This window comes from Athene cunicularia, assembly GCF_003259725.1.
Source record: "Athene cunicularia isolate RWA chromosome 3 unlocalized genomic scaffold, athCun1 chr3_part1, whole genome shotgun sequence".
Lineage (NCBI taxonomy): Eukaryota > Metazoa > Chordata > Aves > Strigiformes > Strigidae > Athene > Athene cunicularia.
In genome coordinates, this window is record NW_020799097.1 from 105,182,584 (window position 1) to 105,202,751 (window position 20,168).

Here is a 20,168-nt window from a genome sequence, read left to right on the forward strand (position 1 = left end):
ATGGCATTCCAGAGCTAACTAGGCACTGACAGACACTCTGGCTCTCTGTCAGTTAATGAAATGCTAGATAGTCTAATACGTTAACGTTTGAAAAACTTAAAAGTTTCCAGAAAAGTTACTTGATACTATATACCCCATATACAACCTATTAAAATCATGAGGCTGTGAACACAAGCAGATTGCTGCTTCCAGGAGTTCTGACTTAGTTAAGCTTGCTCACCTGAGGAATTGTGTCCCCTGCTTTGTACAAGTTCTTGTATTTATAGGCATCTTTTCAGAAAGCAGTAGGGACTGACCTAGTAGGAAAACATGAGCCTAAAGGGTGAAATTTTATTTCATAAATACCTTATGGTTAATAGAGAGAATTTGATCCTCTCTATTAAATAGTGTTGATTATCAAATTGTTATTCCCAGATAAAGGACAGTTTCATGGCAAAGGCTTTAACTGGAAAGTACATGTACCAAGGTTTTTTTAAGTACGTCCCTTAGCTTTTAAAGGTTAACAACAGTTATGTGCAGCTTAAAGGCAGTAAGATTGTGTTAAACAAACGGGGGAAGAGGCTTCAATTTAACACAGAACGTAGCTGAATGTTAGTGTAATGTATAACAGCCATATGTCTTACTGGTAGCATTTTCAGATGGTTTAATAAAAACTTGATACTAAAATACCCAGACTTAAAGCTTAAGAGGAGACAAAAGTTTAATGGTATCACAGTCAAGTAAAAAGTAAATTGTCAAGGACTACAGAAAGTTTCTACACTTAGTTTTCAAAGTACAAAATGCAATAAATACATGAGGCTCTTTGTAAAAAGAGTAATCTAAAACTACATTGTCTGTTACGGCACATAATACTTTGAATACATGGAATTCCTAAGATGCTACAGCATTTCTAAAAGTTATTGCTTAATGGATTGGTCACGCAGTCGTCACTGTTCAGATGCACTTCAGTTTAGCTTCTTTAACAGACATTCTGCTTCCAGCATTTGGGTGCTGTGCACGTACTTTATTTTAATTTCTCCCATCTGCAAAAAGCCTTGGGATAAATTTGGACACAGCAAAGTCCTCTGTTTCATGATGATTCCTTCAATGGTAAATTGAAAAGGTCCTTGTATTTAATGCAGAAAAATGTGAAATTCATTTCTGCCATGTTTGAAGAAATCAAGAGTGGGTACTTGAACATAATGGCTTGCTTAGACCAAAGGCAGCAGACTTTCATTTGCTTATAAGCATTATTTCATCTTCTAGAATGCCCTCATCCATTTGCTAATGCATCAATCCTTCATTTGTTTTCAAAGCACATTCTTCATAGCTTTCAAATTACATTGTCATTTAAATAAGTCTTATGATATTGGAACCAACACAAAATGAAATATTTTTTTTAAGTCATCCATGATTAGTACTTCAAGGATCTGGCTTCTGTACTATTTCATGCCAAGCTTCTTTGTCTAGGTTTAATCCTTGGATACAGCTGAGGGTAAAACAGAAATGAGATTTTAAATTTTAGTGCTTTAAAAGGTTACTTATTTTGAAAGAAAAAAAGGAAAGAAAAACCTCTCTTTGGTGCTACAATTCTAATGTAATCTCTAGTAGCAAAAGCATGCTTATAAAAAACACCCAGAGCACTAACATATAAATTTAGCATTCTTAGGCAAGCTTAAAAATACTAACCATGTCAGTACAAAAGGAAGGTATTGAACAGCATGTAATTCAGTACCTTCAGCTCTACCCAAATGGATGGGCTAGGAAAAGCATGTGGCTTTGTAAGTCAAGAGACTTTTGTGTTCAGTGAACTATAGGATTTTTCCCCTGCTTTATAAATGGAAATAGAGAGGTATTAAAGCCTGGTTTACTTTCTCTCAATGCCTATCAGCCTTTACATATCTATAGCTTTGGGCAAGCTGGAAACATCTGGCTGCATAAGGACCCTAGAACTGTAGGAGCTGTGCTTTAGTTAGGGCATAGTGGGTGGCCAGTTAAATTCATTTAACCATCTGGCAGTAAATCAGTAGCTGCCACCCTGTGGCCCTTGAGCTATGTGCTATTCTCACATTCTGGCTACACACAGAGGTAGACAGCCTCAGCTGCAGGGTGACGATTGATGGGACACAGCATGCAGCCCTGCTGAGATGCTTGGGAAGCTCTTGGCTCCCTCTTGCAAAGGGCTGTGGGAACAACTACTGCTCTGCAAAGCATGGCTACTGACATATAAAAATAGAAAGATACACTTCATATAATAAGGAAAGATGAATCCTCCCTGCTCTAAATGGCAATGCATATCTACATGATATCCCTTATCTTAAAGATGCCCTCTTCTCTCTTCAACCAGACTCTTCCTCCTTTTTCATAGTCAGCTAATGATTAAGGGAAGACCAACAACTTCACTCAAGAAGTTTGTCTCTGCCTACTACGATTTCACAACTAACAGAGATGAAGTCAGGTAGTTGCAGTAGCATAACACCCCATAGTGTTAAAAAGATTTCATTTGGTATTAAGAAGTCAGTATTTCAACAGTATTATCTTATTTGGATTCAGTTTTAGAGCTCTCACACAGCTTAGGGAGCTAGTGAGTCACTAGAGGTAGAGTACTGATGCAGATAATTTCATCCTTGTTTTTATTCAGTGCACTTAACTGCAAAAGGATAAAGCAATTGTGATAAAAATACAACTTAATATATGAATATATTAAACTACCAAACACTTTCCTCTGTGCTGAACATCTTAGCCTAGATTTCAGCTGCTATATTAAGAGTCCAGTAGTTGCTTTTGAAAATCACCACAATAGTTTGGTAGCAGTACTAGAACAACTGAACAGACACAAGAGTGTATCAGGTAATATTGGGCTTGGGAGGTTTTCCCCAAAGGTTCTGTTTGGGCTGTGTTATGCTTAAAAGGATGAGTTGAGATCCCCTGTTTAAGCTGTAGTGCCATGTGCTTTTTATTGCAGAAACACAAACACTCCTTGTGTTCTCGCATGCCTGTGCTCACGCTGGGTGTGCAAGCTTATGAAGTAGCAGCACATGCACAATTCACCCTGGGGCAGGAAAAACCGCTGCCATTTCTCACCTTTCTGACCTTACTGTGCAAGGCTGATGGCTGCTCTCAATTTAAACATGTTTGTTTGGAGAGGAAAAAACTGAATAGAAGTACTATGTTAGGGAGAATTTTACAGTACATTGTGGGTAGGACAGATCTGAAAGTTACAAAGAAATGAAAACTGATTTTGCATTAGATACAGTCACTCTACAAAATCTAAACGGTTTAAGAGTAAGGATTATCTGTATGAGGAAGGAGGTTCAGCCTCTTTCAAGCATCATACATCAATCAGCTAAAATTCACAGCTGTTAATCTTTAGTACTGGCAGAACCTCTTATCTCCAGTAGCAGGGCAGCTGGATATGTAGAAAATCTTAATGGAATTTTTATACATGTGTCCATCTGCTACAGTTTTCTAGCAACTCAGCCAGGAGGAGAAATATGGGCACATAATTGTAAGTATTTATTATTTTTACACAGTTGTTTTGAATAAAAGAGGTAGTACAGAAGGTGATGAGGAAAGGAGAGGCCATTCAAGACCTTTGACATATGGTTGAATATTACTTAAAGAGCATAGGAGAAAAAGATCTGCCTGTATTTGGCAATGCAGTCTTTTTCAGCACTAGAAAAAAAACAACATAGAATTTTTTAGTGTTTGTCTTAAAACTCTCTGTGAAACTATCTTGGATCACAAGGTACACTGTACACCCAGACAGAAAAAGGACTCGTGACTCATACATCATACAAGCTTCAGTTCTTAGGGCCCTTTGTGCCAGTACATCACTTTCTAAAAGATGCAAACAGAACTGGGTTTCCCATGCTAAACAAAAGCTTTTGCACATGTCATGTTCACAGAAGAAGTGGGGCTTTTTTCTCTAAGACAGTGAGACAAGGTTAGTATTAGAACCTGCTATGTATAGAAGGGTGGTGATACATGTTGTTGTTTTATGCCCACACTAATATGATCTGTGTTAGGTACCTAAACAAGGTGTTAACCCACTCTGCCAAGGTATTCAACTCCCCAAATGAATAAATGGAGAACATCAACTCCTTCCTCTTGACTTATGAAAGATGCATGAGAATAATGCTGTGTATACTCTACGTAGTGGGGTGGGGGTTTTGACTCTGGAAATATCAAGGACTCACCCCTAGCAGGTTGCGGGGAACATAGCCTTCCTTGTCGTTCAGCCGTGCCCACCACCACTCAATTTCATCTTCATCTTCCCGGCGCAGGATTGTCATGCAGTCTCCCTCTTTCATGGAGAGTTCATCATCATTCTGAGCCTCGTAATCCCAAAGTCCATAAATCACTCCTTTGTTCATTATCCCCATTTTCTCCTGGACTCCTGTAACATTAAAAACACCGAGCAGCTCAATAAAAAAAGTTTACAAAAAAGAAAAAAAATACAACAGTTGGAAAGATTGTTGTACTCTTACTGAAGAGCAGTCCAGGAAAAGAAAACAAACAACCCCACAACCTCAATTCCTATCACACTTAGCACCTTGGTGTCATCAGCCTACTGAAAGTCAGTCCTGGAAAAGGTGGCATTGTGAAATTAGCCCTTGCACATGACAGATTCCTTCCTTACAGTGTTCAAAAAACACAAGGTAAGCGCAGAGAGGAGCACTGATTGATACAACGTTATATTTTTGTGCTAGCGTTGATATTTCCTACACCTAAGTGATGAGCAAGAAATACCTGTTTGTACTGTTAGTTCATCAGTAATCTCCATCTGTCAAAGGGAGACAGCAATATCTGCTTATGTTGACCACCACTATCATTTTGATGCTTGAGGTATCATTTGCCACCTGTGTCACTTTATTCCAGAACTTTAAAACAAGTTGCATCTCACACCTATAATACCCAAAAGATTTGTCAGCTACCCACCAGCTGCTTTAGTTAACTTTTATCTCAACAGTTCTTAATTTCTGCCACTATTTTAGTTATTTTTAAACAGTGACATCAGAAACACAATTCTGTTAAATTACTTCTGGACCAAGGTGTTTTAGAGTATGTGCATATGCCTTGCAGATGCTATTTAGAACTTGCTCATCTTACAGCTGTAGCCAAAGATTAAATACTATTTTTCTTGTACACATACCTCATCTTCTAAGCAGCAAACTGGAAGAAGTATCTTAATCAACTGTTATACAAGCTTTCTCTTAGGTAATTATTCCATTTTAAAATACTGAATCCTACTGCTGTTTTTGTATGGTTTTGGTATTGCCAAGAGCAAAGAGTACACTGCACGTCATATCACAAAACTTGTCATCTCCCTTTCCATCTCTTACCTATTACAACCTATTGTATGAGAGTCTTACCCATGTCTACTAAAGGAAGCATCTGCTCAAATCAAGTTCTTTACTCTGCATACTGGCTCATCACGGAAAATTAAGTTACTTCCACTGCATGCTTAGTTCTGCTCTGAGAAACTCTTCCCTTGCTTTGCATTTCGTATAACTAAAGGTATGGCAAAAGCTGTGCTCTGCATCCATGTGGAAGGTTAAGACTGAGCACTAAACACTGAAGCAGACAGAAGATTCACACAGTGGACCTGGTCTTCTACAAAAGTATTAACAGTCACACCAGGGTAGCAAAGCAAACATGCTCTTAGAGACAGCACAGGCATTAAATCTTAGAAAGTGAAAAATTACATAATTCAGCAGCATCAGACTTGTCATTTATTCAGTGCTAAAATACTGGTGGTTTTATTTAAACCTGCCTGTACTTGTTGATGATATTCAGTATTGTGCATCATTTACAACAAAAGGAGATTGGGTGATTCAGTGAATCACACCAAAGTTTCTCACCTTACAGATGAGTTTAGAGGGCCATGTTTTAATGCAGTATCCGTTCTGGAAACAGATACACATCCCCAAACTCCTTTCACAGCAATAAACAGATATAGCCATTGAATTAATTTCTTACTTTAACTATAGGCAATCAGAAACAGACTTACAATAGGATTAATTCCTAATGGAACAATATGGAAAATATGATAGCTGAACAGCCAGTGTATCAAGAGATACCTTAGTTTCAATGGTTTCAATTTAGAAAAGCTGGCAATAAGACAAAACCTTACAGTCCTTTCAGAACCCATTGAAAAGTATCTCATAACACACACACACAAAAAATTCCAAACCCAACAACAACAACAAAAAAGAAGAGTATAAAGTGAGACCACGAGACGGTGAGTCCAAAATACCCTCTAAAAAGCCCAATGTGTTTCTTCATGGTATATATAATAAAGCCATGGAGCTCCTTCTCACAGGATCTTGTGGGCTGTTTACCTGAATGAGATAAATTCCCCAAAGAAATCTCTCAAGACCTATTCAACACAATGATACCATCTCTCAACTCATATCAGAGGTAAAACCATTAATAAATATCAGACAAGTATTTTTAATCTAGTCCTACAATCTTCCTTGGGCATTTGCTGTTGATGACCACCCACTGGAGTCTGGATATAAAACTAAATGAAGTTTTGCTTAGCCCACAGATTTTGATGCTTGTTAAATAGGCTCCCTCCCTTCATAAGGAAAATGATATATTTGGCACCAATAGATAGAGTTTTCAAGCTTAGTGAGGATAGCTGGACAGACTGTTTTGAAATATGCTGGCTGAGCAGCTTATAGAAACTCAGATCTCACACGTTCCACAAAACCAGAAGGCTGTGTTACAGCTTTTTATGCTGTATTACATTGCTACTACTCTAACCTCTTACAGATAGCTGACACTCCAGCTGGTAGGTACCTAGAGGACAAGCACTACATACAAAACGTACAGAAAAGTAATTTAAAACCTCATTACATACAAAACATACAGTAAAGTGATTTAAAACCTCATTGACTAACACTCATCACACCCTAGGGAGAATTTATCCTCTCAGTTAAAAGATAGTTTCCCTGTAGTCTTACCATTTGAATAAAATCTAAATTTAATATGGGATTTCTTTTCAAATGCAAGAGAAGTAAAAGGCCAGAAAGATAAAGTCAAGTTCAGTGCTTACTAACCTTCATTAAGGCAGAAACTTGGCAAAACCTTTCTTGGTTCTAAAGTGCACATTAGGAAATATTCATTTAAAGACACCAGGTAGCAGATATGAACTCCCTACTGAGATATTCATACCACTTTTTATGTAAAAAAAAAAAAGTACTTATGTGTTAAGATTCACTTAAGCATCACCTCACACTAACATATTTGACAATGTATGCTTTTAACTCTTGTCAAAGTTTTTAACGCAGGGCAATGTTTTGTTACTCAGGTATTCTCTACAGGTTCAATATTAGAAGGTTAGTCTTGATGGATCTCATTTTGTGACAAGAAGCTGGCTAGAACCTCTCTCTTTCTAAGAGAAACTTGAAGCATGGGCACACCACCTCAGTGTGCAACTTAACAGTCCTCATGAAAAACATACCAAGAGGTGCCAGGTTGAGTCCCTAGCACGCTCCATAACTCAGCTGCCATCACCTACCATATAAGAACTGGGAGCACTGCGTGTAGCCTTCTTCCATTTCCTCACATTTGTCTGCAGCTGTCTGCATGTCACTGTAGGTCATCGCAAATACAGCTGCACCCGACTCCACCAAGAACTTGCACACCTGCACGTTATTGCAAGATGCTGCACAGTGTAATGGGGTCCTGCAAGTCAAAAAGGAGAAGATGACACATAACTTTTAATGCCTATAGCAGGGCTTACAGACTCCCAGGGGCAAACTGCTTCTGTGCGTGACCTCCAGCAATCAGTACTGCATCGCTGATGGCTTCCCACTGAAGCACTTAACCCAGGACTGTCAAGAGCAATTGCTTTTCCACAGATAATGGGAGTTACCAAGAGCTGCTTGAGCCCTAAAGCTTGGTTTCCATACGGATCTCTAGTTACGCTATCTTTTTCCAATCCATTAACATTTTAAGAACATTCAATAAGGCAATTAAAAAAAATATCAATATTAAAAAAAACACTTGAAATCTTCCTGACATCATGCCTCTTACAACCTATAGATAATTATTTCCGAAGACCTGACTTGGTGACAAGCGCAAGTAATTGGGATAACTACTGAAGCTGAAGGAAAACAAGCATCTTTATTTGCTCTTGGGTCTTAGAAACTTCTGTTACAGTCAGAAATAATAGTGAAAATTGCTGCTCCCCTCCACTAGCCTTTTGTAAATAAGGTCACTGCCTACCTTAAAAAGGATCTGTAACCCATCATCTGTTACAAGCCTAGCTTGTAGGTTGTGGTTTTCTGCTTTGTTTTGGTTTTAAGTTGTTGGAGCATGGGACATAGAACTGAGGAGAGCTTGCAGGGCTAGATACTGCCCAGAGCATATGTAAGCTACAGGCTCTCTCACAGAGAGGACATCAGGAATTTCAGCAAATGGCTCATTACACATAAACTATCTTCAATATCTCAAAGAAAGAGCAGTTTCCTGACAACTGTATCCATCCTACTAGGTCTCAGGCACACACTTTTTTCATATAGGGAATATTAATATCATTTGCCTATTTCCTCCTCTGCACCTTCTCATATGATGTGCCACAGAGAACTGCTGTTGCTTTACCATGGAGAAGTTGTTGCCAGCTCTATAGGAGCCAACTGAGGGACTGTCTGAGGGACCTGTAGCAGCCCCCAAGCTGCAGCAGTCTTGTGGGGAGCCTCTGTAAAGTACTAAAAGAAAGCCTTACCATCCATCACTATCTGCAGCATTCACATTCACTCCAAACTGCACCAGGAACTTCACAATTTCTGTGTGCCCAGCACACACAGCGTTGTGTAGTGCAGTAATCCCTTCATCGTTCGGCATGCTAGGATCTTCAACCTGTTTAGCAAGAAAAGGAGCCATTCACATTTGGTGAAACTCTCTAAAATAAACCTCTCTTCGCATATAAAAATTAGTTCTCTTATTCTGAAGTATGATTTTTGAGTCACGTATCTATGAAGGACATGAGCAACAGGCAGAAAATACAGCAGCAGCCAATCTTGCAAGAAGATTCACATATGAGCTTGCAGTCTCCTTTTAATAGTAAGGACGTAAAGCAGTTCAGAGAAATAGTACATTGATAACTTAGTAAAAGCATTTACAAGTTTATGATGTTTGACTATTTAACTGTAAGCAAAACTCATGTGGGTTTTGCTTATCAAATTATCTGATAACATACCAGACAGGGGATGAAACATTACATGAGAAATGAGGGAAAATTTTTCCTGAAAATTTATAGTCTTGATGCTAAATACCTAATGTGGATTTAACACTTTTAAAATCAGCCTGCAAGTGGCCATGTCCAGTTAGGACTTTGCATGTCCTCAAGGGCAGATCTAGGTTTTGGACTACTATTTTAGCTTCCCCGGTGCAGAAAAGCTGCGACTTCCCAGTCTGAAGCAGGACTGCTATTCCTTCTTGTACAAGTTGGCATTTGTACCTCGTAAATTATTCTCTGCACGAGATCAAACTCCCCCTCCAAAGATGAATCCAGAAGCAATGCAAGGGGATTGAATTTCACTCTCATTCCGTGCCCAATTCTCTCAGAGCCAGTTTTACGCAAGTTCGTCCTTTTCCCCTGTGAAAAGGTAACACAAGTTACAGGCACTTTTTTCCCCAGGAAGAACAAAAATACAAAATTGCTTATTTGTAAATGACATCAGAAATTACCAATTAAGACAGTGTTTAATATTAAATTTAAACTATTTTCTACAAATTCTCCAACACATTACAAATATAGTAGTTTAAGCATGTTATGAAAGATCTTTGCCTCTATCTCTAGACAAGATCACTATTCAACTGAAATACAGAAGTTACCTTGATCAAACAAAACAATGAAATAATAAAACTCCCAAATCCCTGAAGATTAGGAAAAAAGGTGGGTTGTTTTTTTTTATTCAGACCATTTCAGCATTAGCTATTAAAGCTGTTACACAAACCATGTAGTACACTCCATGAAGTACACTACTTTTTAAACACCAATGTCAAGCGCCTAACATTTTCCTAAGTTTAGCAGACATTACCAGGAACATAAACAATTATGGCAAATGGTTTTGGAAAGAATACAGAACCAAGTGTAAAATGCTTTAGATGCTCCCAGTGATACTGGAAACCAAGTATTTCTATAGCTGAGTCTGTACTCTCTCCTTTAGAGAATGCACACATTAGCTCAGCACTCTCCCCAGCTGGCTGTGCAGCGGCAATAAACACTATTCATAAGGATATGTAAATTTCTGACAGATGTCCAAGCAAAGATGAATAGAAATGACTCATGTTTTGCAAGAGCTAACATGTGAAATTAAGATATACAAGAAGAGATTCCCAGAAAATACTCTCTTGCCTGTTAATTTATACATAATATCAAAAGTAGAGGCTTTTTAAAGAAAGAGCCTGTCAGCACAATCCAAGTATTTAAATATGAAATCAAGAAGTTGGGCCGGTTTCTTCTCATCATCACACAATTATTACAAAACCAACCAGAAACAAGTTCTTACAATTTAGGAAATTCTACCACTCAAGTTTCCTTGCAAAAGGGAGCAAGGACAACGTCTTTAAAGCATGAAAACATGCAATGACTATTCCATACGGAAATTACAAGGTTAAAGAGCATATTTAAAGCTTTTAACTCCTCTGCGCTAAGGTGATGGAGGAAAAATCCACTTTCATGTATCAAATTATTAAAATTCTATTAATGATAGGTTTTAAAAGAAACTCTTTGAGGAACTGAAAGCAGTAAGCATTTCTGTTCTTCAACAGTGAGATAACACCATACCACACACACAGATACAAACTTCTAAAACAAACAAGATGGTAAAATGCTGCCTACCCTTAGCCCAAAGAGACTCCATTTTGATGCAACTTGAGAACTGACTGATGTTAAATCACAGTCCAAAGAAAAACTCAGAAAACATTTCAGTAGAAGAAATGCAAGCAGTTGATGTTTACAAATGAGTTTTTAAAGCAGAAACTAAAGAAGTCTATTTCTCCATATTTTTCAAGCAAGGCACTTTCAGAATAAACAAATGCAGTCCAGGATTAAGATAATCAATTTCCATCTCCTACCAGCAATAGAGTGAAATGCTTCTGAAATCTGTATCTGTGCCTCAAAAAAACCCAAACAACCTTCAATTTCGAATTAAGAAGAAAGTATAGTTTGGATGTAGTATGCAGATTTCTGTAAGAAATGTTCCTTACAGCCCAGAAGAGTTTTACTATTTGTGTGTCAAATTCCATTTGCAACTTATCATCATGTCATTAATTCTAGAGACAGAGACTTTTCGTTACTGGCATTCACACTGGAGATAAGAGCATCACACAAATAGAACAGGTACCCACAGAGAGACTTCTAGACAATTTGTGTGACTGTTCACCCACATCTTATTAAGCTCTACAAAACAACGCACAGGATTTATGGCAGACCTTGAGAGAATTTACTGACAGGGTACCCAAGTTGTAGGCTAACTAATACTTACAGGAGGCAAGGAAAATTGTCCAGTAACTTCAGGAGGCCTCATATTGAATGAGTCCTCTCCCAAACTCTCTGGTTCCCCTGATGGATAGGGAGGTGGTGGGTATGGAGGATATTCTTCCAAGTATACCTCCAGTGGCAGTGAAGCTTCTAGGCTTGGTTCTTCCGTTTTTGGCTGCGTGAGTTCACCACTATCTGATACTCCTTCAGGTACAGTCTCCAAAGCCATGGAGGGAAGAACAGCTTCACTCTGATCTGCTGGTGTGTCTTCTGCTTCCTCAGCAATAGCTGGTTCTGGCATAGAAGCAGCTGTTTCTTTTTCCAATTCTGCACTTAGATAAGGATTTGGGATTTCTGCTGGACTTTCAGGACTGGAAGCTGATGCCGTCTGTTTCGATGGATGTGATGGAGCTGAGATAGTCTCCATTGCAGCCAGAGTGGTCCTCTGATACAACAGCTTCTGAATATTGGGGCCATTAGGTCCTTCTGGCTCAGTAATGGAGCTACGTTTCTTCAGTGGTCTGGGTGCATTGGACAGCTTTTTCCGTAGTGCTTCCAGATCAGCATCGCTCTGGTTGCGGTATGGGTTGGATAAGAAAGGCAGCAATTTGGTTGGGCTAAGGGGACGGGGTATTCGCTCTGTTTCATGATTCTCATGAGTGGAGGATGCTGTTTCCATCTCAGGCTCCGGACTGCCTGGCTTGCCTTGGAGGTTTGAGTAGATGTTCTCCGTCTGTGGTGGCTGATTCTGTACACCAGCTCCTGCCATCACAGGTTTGCCATACACTGTAAAGCAGTTCAGGGAGGGATGGAGAAACAACAAGTGTGAGTATTTGATCACAAACCTATTAAGAACATGCAAACTGATTCATCTCCATAGGGCAAAGATGCAGAATAATATGCTCAACTGAACAGAATTAATCTGGTAACCATGTCTTCCTTCAGTTACATTGCAAAGCCAAGACAGATACTCTGCACTTTTTAACACAGATATACAGCATGTAAGATCCAGTTGATTCTTACGGCTGCACTAACCTGCTTAATTCCCCTGAAGGACAGCTTCATACCCACAGAGCAGGTGGAAAGTACACCTATATCAGATTTATCAAGACAAAAGAGAGGTGGAGCACCACATGCTTACTGCTCGGGAAGTGCGGTCCTCTGGTCTGCGCCCTCGTCAAAGCACTCTGCACTGCCTGCTGGAAGTTCTTCCCAGGAGTCTGCTGTTGCGTGTACATACTATAAATTGAACTTGTAGCCACAGTTTGAGGCTTTCGAAATGGTGGGAGTGAGGTCTCTTTGGACGGCTGAGGGGTAAAAGGTCTCACAGCTGCTGCTGGGGGACTCTCCTGCTTGGAGGAGGGAAGAATTTGGTCCTGGCTAGAGGAAGAACCTGCAGGAGGTACAGAAATTCTTTGCTGTATCTGCTGAGGATGGGAAGGTTGCTGTGCCACTGTTTTTTGCTTATTCCCCATAGTTACAATAGCCAAGGGCAGCTTCTGCAGGTTTCCATCCAGCTTAGCATCAGAAGGTTGCAGATGACTGGCTTGACCAAAGTAAGGCAAGTTTATCTGTTTTGGTTTAGTGGGGACAGGTGGTGGTACCTTTGTTGCACTTTTATTGGCTGTCTGAAAAACAAAAAGAAAAAAGTTAATTAAGATTAAACAGCAAAACTTATTTTAGGACTTTTGTGATGGAGTAAAGATCCTCAAAGAACAACACACACTATCTAGCATTTCTACTACTGCTGCAATACTGTTTACAACATCATTGGAAACATGAAGAGACTTCTTGAAACACGTTATCATCATAGTTGTTTATACTTTGAACCTCTGCTCTTTAATACTTTCTGTAGCAGCTACTGTTTAAAACATCAAGCAATACCAGGCACAGTAGTTTATCTAGAGATAGCAGAGGCATCTGTAGGCAAGAAGCTTGTTTTCCAAGTGAGCACTTGCCATCCCCAGTTCTTCCATGTTACTTCACACCCTACCTGATCAAATCATGCCCTTGTATGAAGATTTAGGTGGGAAGTCTTGCTGCAAACAAACATCTGAAGGACAACTGCTGCATTAAACAGTGAAACAAGCGTATAAATGATTTTAAAAACCCCATGCCTCTGTGCATATAATCTTAGGGGGAAAAAAAAGAAAAAGAATATGCATACACACTAGTATAGGTAACCCAGCCATTTTTACATGTTCAGTCAAAACCTAGATTTTCACCACAGTGACTGTAGGGAATGATTTTAATTTACCAACTGCCATCAAAAGCCTATAAGACTCCTTTCCTTAGAAGCAGTCTTTTAAAAGAGGACCTAGGTACTTTTCAAAGACCTTCCTGACATATTTGAAAAGCTGTGTAGTAATCCCTGTCAGATGGAATGCAGTAGTTCGAGTTTCCTGCATACCTGTGCTTCTCGAAGGAGATCTTCACTGCTCTGGTTCTTTCTCAGTGTGCCCAGCCCAGCAGACTGGTCCACAGAATCAAACATTGAGAACGGACGCACTTTTTTCTCTTTGTCTCGTAAAAAAGTTTCTCCTTCAGCTGTTGTTAGAGAGAGGAAAACTTTTAAAAAGGGAAAAACAATTGGAGGAATAGTCTTGTTCTTTGCAATATTCAGGACAGTGTATGCAAGGAATGCTTTTTGTATCCATCCTACCCCTGCACTAAGGGCCCAAGAGCCTGCCAAATGCTGCATTTTACAAACTGAACAGGAGCATCTATGAAGGCATTAGTATAAATTTCACCACCGGAAACCAGGTTGTGGGTGGTTGGTTTTTTTTTTTAATCCCTGCAACACCATACTGAAGCTTATATGGCAATAATGCTTTTTTTTTTTTTGTGCTTTCAAATGAATTCCACATATTTACTGAAGCATTCAGAAGAGAGAGGTATCATTAGATTCTAGCCAAGCACTTAAGAACATACCTTGTCCTTCGCTAGTCACAATTCCTTTTCCTGAAGTCAAGGATGATCCTTGACTAAGATGACTATCTGCATTTGAACTACTCCAGTCAGTGGCAGATGGGGAAGGTTTTGCACTGGGGACCACAGAACCTAGAAGAGAACAAATGGAACAGATTAAGCTAAAATAATGTTTCTATTGACTTATTTATTACAGGTAGATTTTTTTTTCAGTAAGAGTCAAGTCTAGACAGTGTACAAGCATCATATACAGGTTAACTGCTATAAACACTATCACTTTAGATTTTTGCTCATTTGTTTTTAAAAGAGAATGCAAAACCAAGTTCAGAAACAACTATCAAAGCAGCAGCAAAACTATTTGTCTTCACACATGTTTGCTCTTACAGCATTCAGAAAAGAAACTTCTCTAGACTGCCTCCTTTCCAGTTAGTAAGAAGATTTCCTTGGATATTTATAGTAAGTTAAAGGTGACAGGATGGTAAGATAGGATGAAAAAGATAAATTGTGCAAAGAAAAACACAATGCTTTAAAGAATAAATAGATCCTGCCAGTGATATCCAAAACAGTTGAAAAAATCACCTGTATGTTCAATTTGCATACAGGCACTGCATTAAAGTTGATCTTTACATGCACTGGAGCAGACAAGCAATCTGCTTCAAAAATAACTAAGAAACCACACATTTGTATAACAAAAAATCAAATTTTGTGTGGACTAGACCTAAAATTCCACTCCAGCAGTTTTAGGATCTGCAAATCAGATAAAATTAAACCATTCCTCATTCTCCAGTACAGCAGGAGACACTTGGGACTTTTTTGTGTCATGGCTACTTTAATAATATCTGCCAGAAATGGAAATAAAAAATAAACAGAACTATTTTACAAGTTCAGACTCCATTTTTTTTCCCTTTGGGAAGATCAGAGTTTGTGTTATCTCCCAGCTGAAAAGCAAGTCTTCTCCTCCCAAGATAGCACAGAAGAGATAGTTGCAACTCTCCAGTTCCTCCAGACTTCTTCTCTCACGAAGCTGAATTGTACTTTATATGAGAAAGTCACAGAAATCTCCATTTGTTAACTCATAGCAGAATAGTCCAAGCCTTGCGTCAGGTGTTTGGACCTATAGCTCTCCATATTCCTACACCTTCAATATGTCAGCAAGTTTATTGTTATTTCCGTGGTACAATCAACTGCCTCCTTTATATTTCTTGTAAAGTTCGTTAATCCTTTACATGTGTCATTTCCAAAATGCATGATCAGAAAACTTGACTTTGCTAGTTTTTAAGTCCAGGCACCTGGTTGTTACCATGTATGTCCCAAAACTGTCTCTAGAAACTCAAACACTGTTGTATAGTTTTTAGGAGTATTTAAAAAAAAAAAAGTTGCAGAAAAATCCTCCTACTTTCTACACTATATAACAACTCAGACTGCTCACTAAAAGGATTACTTAATAACACATTGAAACATATAGCTTCAGTGCTTATAAAAATATATCCACTAGGGCAGGAAAACTGCAAGTAGTAAGACTTGACACCTCAAAAAATACTTTGCTTAAAAGATAGAGGCTGGTAGATAAAACAAGACATTTCTGGAGAAGAAATATTAATCATAAGCTATTACCTGCAGGAGCTTTAGCTTGTGTACTGCTCCCAGCCCTCATGTTGGGCAGAGTTTGTGTTTTCAGTGGACCATCAGGTACCTGCAAAGCTTGTGTCCCATCTGAAAATGCTGGTTTCACCAAAAGTTCAGGTCTGGAAGCAATACGTGGCATAGTAGAGGACTGGATATAAGGACCTACTGCTGCTACTCGACTTGGAGCCGAAGCCACTGGCTGTGGTAAATTCCCATCAGAAGAAACCTTGGGGGGGAAAAAGATTTGAAGAATGTTATGCTGCAGTATCCATCCATCAGAGTTTGAAATATAAGTCAAAAAGGATAAAACAAGTAGAAAACTATAATATTAAAAATGCTTTTTTAAAAAAAGCTTTAAGGGTTATAAATATGAGGTAGTAACAGCCCCCAAAAAACCCCACCCACCACCTAAAAAAATAATCCACAACAGCATAAAAACAGTTCTTGTCCATAAAGAGTAAGTAGGTTAACACCAATGTACCATGAAAAGTACCTTAATAATACAAGACTTCTGTCATGTATGGATAAAAACAAGTCTAACATCTGAACAGCCTTTCCCACAAGTAAATCTTTACTTCAGACTGTATAGGCCACAAATGAAATAAATTTTTTTGTAATTAAACATCCCACACTTACTGGTACATTCTCTTTCTGTTGCAGAGCTGCCTTTTTCTTCCACAGGCGCTCTCGCAGCTCATTAACACGCTTATCCATGACTGCCACCTCCGAGTTGCGCTTGTTCAAACACTCCCTCTGTTGCTGCAGCTTGGCATTCTGCTCCTGGTTCAGTTTGTTCCTCAACTGAATAAATTCACAAAGCGGGGAGGAGACCAATGCTTCCTCAAAGCATTCGTAAAAGCAAATGCACTAGCAAGATTATGTAAATTCGGTCTACTTAGAGCACTGATGGGAAGGAAAAAAGAACGCTTTTTTACTTCCTGAAGTATGGAAACAAACAAAACCACACTACCAGGCTGAATTTCATCTGTAGAAGTCTAAATTCACTTAATGCTGAATTCCACAGGAAGACACCCGCTCACCCACAAGGCATATTTATGATGTTTAAAACTCTAGATTTAGGTCGTAGGAAGTCAATGAAAAAACACTCAAGCTGTTATATTAAACAAAGACTGAGAGGGCTTTTTAGAGGCTATTAGGAACGGCTGTCATCAGCTGCTCCCAATGCCAAACACTGTTACATTATAGAACAAAGTTTAAGGAATCGGTAAGAATTCAAACAAGTAGCAAGACCAGACCTGCTGAGGCTGATACAGGGAAACAGATACACATGGTCCAAGACCCTGTATTACTCTACTATCCTTCTATTCTTTTAAATTGATGTTTATTTTGTGCAACAGAACCCAGACAGAAAATGCATTCTCCCCATCAAAAAACACTTTTGCTTTATCTGTAAAGCACCATGCTTCCTAATAAAACAATATATATTTTTACCTTAATAAACCAATACATTTTCATTTGAGTCCAACTGGAAATGACAAGTACAATATGTAGAGGAAAGATGAAAAGGTATGCAGAAGAATGTGTGTTGATATGAAATCTGAAATTAATATTTAATGTTGCATCAACATGTTGAACTGCAAGCACCCAACTAGTACTGTAACAAGCCAGACACTAGTCAGATTTCAGCAATCAAAAAGAAAATACTCATCCACTTTGGCCATTAAGTTACCTCTTGCATAAGCAGCAACATGGATATCAGATCAAGCTTTGTTATAGACCAAGAAAACAACATTCTGAATGTGTGGGGTATTAACATCAAGGGTGGAAAAAAGTTACCGTGGTACACAAAGGTATTCAAGTAAAGAAAAAACCTACACTGCAATTAAAGAGCAGATATGCTGGGCTCAAAACACAGGGTGACCTTAAGCAATATTTTCTTCCATGTCATTAAGAAGTTTTCTTAGTAAATACACGACATGAAATTGTCAAGATTAACATTTCCTGGAACACTGTAAATACCTCATCTGAATCACTGAAATCACCAGAAATTTTAGAGTTCCAAGAATCACACTTCATGAGAAATCACAGGCTACTTTCCCCAAGCAGCAACTCACCCAGTTTCCCATTGCTGAGTCTTTTTTGCTCCACATGGCCCTTCAGTGCTCTCACTTTCTTAAGTTTGGCTTCCTGATTCTCAGCAATTTCCTTTAATCGCTTCAGTTTTTCCTGTTCAGCAGCTTGCTGTTGCTGTCGCTGATCTTGCTGTTTCAGGAATTTCAGACGTTGTTCCTGCAGTCAAGACAAGGATTTTTTTTTTTTTTTAAATGAACTTATGGTAAGGTACTGACAGAAACAAACCATCACCACAGCAGCTCAGGTCAGCTTTAACCCAGTACCCCGACTTCCCAGAGTGTCAAGGAAAGTCTGAAAAAACAGAGCAAACACGTATCAATTCTTTTCCAATACAATCCTCCGGGTACAACTACTCTATAGTACAAGAACCTACTGAAACAGAAGTGGTATCCATGCCTAATGGCCCTTGGTAAATTTTTCTTCCATGAAATCGCTCAAAACACTTTGAAGCCTAAGTAAAATTTCAGCATTCATGTTCCATGACATTTGCCAATTTCATTCAATCGCTACTTGGCTCTCAAGTTGCAAGAGCTAATGATTATTTCCCCTCTACCTTCTCCATACTTTACAGATCCCTATCATTCGTCGCATTTTAAACAACTATAAGTCATGCTTGAGAATATCAGTCATTCTTTATACAGAAGGTATTCCATAAGTTATTGATCATTTTCACTCTTTGTCCTCTTACTAGTTTTACTAGAACCTCCTTGAGATGGTGGATCACTGCACACAAAAGTTCCAAGAACCTACCATTTCCTAGTAACAATCACCACTAAACACAGGATGATTCAAGACATGGGAAAACCTTTACAGTGACCTGGGCCTCATTTATACAACAGACATCATCTCAGTGGAGAGGATCCTCTTGCCTCTCCAAGAGTAAAATTGTGTGCTATCAGTTTCTATATATAGATGTCTGTAGTTCAGAGTTAAAGGAAACCACTATATCGCTCACAGAGACTTCCTTTAAATCACTGGCCATTACACATGGCTGTCAATTCTGGAGATGATAGGTTGTTCCAGAGGCAGGAGAACTACTAAAACTTTCCCAAGCACCCACTAACAGCCAAGACTAGCACTGCTTACTAACATTGGAACAAAATGCTTCTTCAAAACAGAAAAAAAAAAAAAAAAAAAAAAAAAAAAAAATCACCAGTCATATTTAGAAACAGGGACTCTTGTGCACTTTGAATAAAAAAGGAAGAGCAAAAGAGTGAGCTGGCCTTCCGGAGACAGCCAGGCAGCACCTGCAGCATATGCACAAGTTTAGAGTCAATCCCACACAGGAAAGTGTCAAAAAATAGACATTACAGCTCATGTCTAAAAAGAAAGTGTATTTTTCCCCCTCAGAATCTATTTTTAATATTGCATCTGATTTCAGAAGGCAGGAAATCAGCAATGGAAAGCCTGTCTTTGGAACAAACCTGCTTTCCTAGATGCCCTTTCAGAGAGGCAATGTTAAATGAAAAATTCTCCCATGGGACACTCACAAGACTACTTTCTGCAAACCACAGGCAGCAGACACCTACCTGGACAAGCAGCTATCCAGTCTCAAACTCATAATTTTAATTTTTTTTTTTTTTTTAAATCTTGTATGATTCCCTTTATAGTAAATACATATAATGTTCCTATTACTGGTTTCATAGCGACTACAGTGTTATTGCTATATAAAGACCAAAAGACTATTGCCATCACTTGAGTGAAACAACCAGAAGTTATGAAAGTTTAGGCTTCTCTTATATATAGAAAACTCATCTGTCAGTTGGAACCAAGAAGAGTGCAACATTCTACCTTGGCAAATTTATCTGGGCAGGATAGGTATTAACTGTGCTGCTAAAGTTCAAGTGAAAATTCTGATCACTTGGCTGACTGACATCATGATTTCTTACATTTATATTTGCATCTTCATCATACCAGTTCTTACTATAAAACAGAAATAAAGTTTTATTGGCTATTTTGACAGCCATAGTACCACTCTGCAGGTGCTTTCAGAATCATTAGAAAGCCACAGTTTGAAGCAGTCCTCTGAGATACACTTATT

At 38.7% G+C, this 20,168-nt stretch overlaps 1 protein-coding gene across 1 annotated transcript in view; it reads right to left on the minus strand.

Moving 5' to 3' along the window:
- Positions 1 to 1,379: 1,379 nt before the first annotated feature.
- TP53BP2 (tumor protein p53 binding protein 2) overlaps positions 1,380 to 20,168 on the minus strand; it is a 34,224-nt gene continuing 15,435 nt past the window's right edge. Inside the window, exons 6-17 of the mRNA XM_026844645.1 lie at positions 18,109 to 18,283; positions 16,670 to 16,869; positions 16,022 to 16,259; positions 14,411 to 14,539; positions 13,890 to 14,026; positions 12,621 to 13,107; positions 11,484 to 12,265; positions 9,452 to 9,589; positions 8,717 to 8,850; positions 7,508 to 7,674; positions 4,179 to 4,378; positions 1,380 to 1,468 (exon numbers count right to left, since the gene is read on the minus strand). Coding sequence (XP_026700446.1) covers positions 1,427 to 1,468; positions 4,179 to 4,378; positions 7,508 to 7,674; positions 8,717 to 8,850; positions 9,452 to 9,589; positions 11,484 to 12,265; positions 12,621 to 13,107; positions 13,890 to 14,026; positions 14,411 to 14,539; positions 16,022 to 16,259; positions 16,670 to 16,869; positions 18,109 to 18,283 — 2,829 coding nt within the window. The 3' untranslated portion in view covers positions 1,380 to 1,426. The remainder of the gene's footprint in view (positions 1,469 to 4,178; positions 4,379 to 7,507; positions 7,675 to 8,716; positions 8,851 to 9,451; positions 9,590 to 11,483; positions 12,266 to 12,620; positions 13,108 to 13,889; positions 14,027 to 14,410; positions 14,540 to 16,021; positions 16,260 to 16,669; positions 16,870 to 18,108; positions 18,284 to 20,168) is intronic.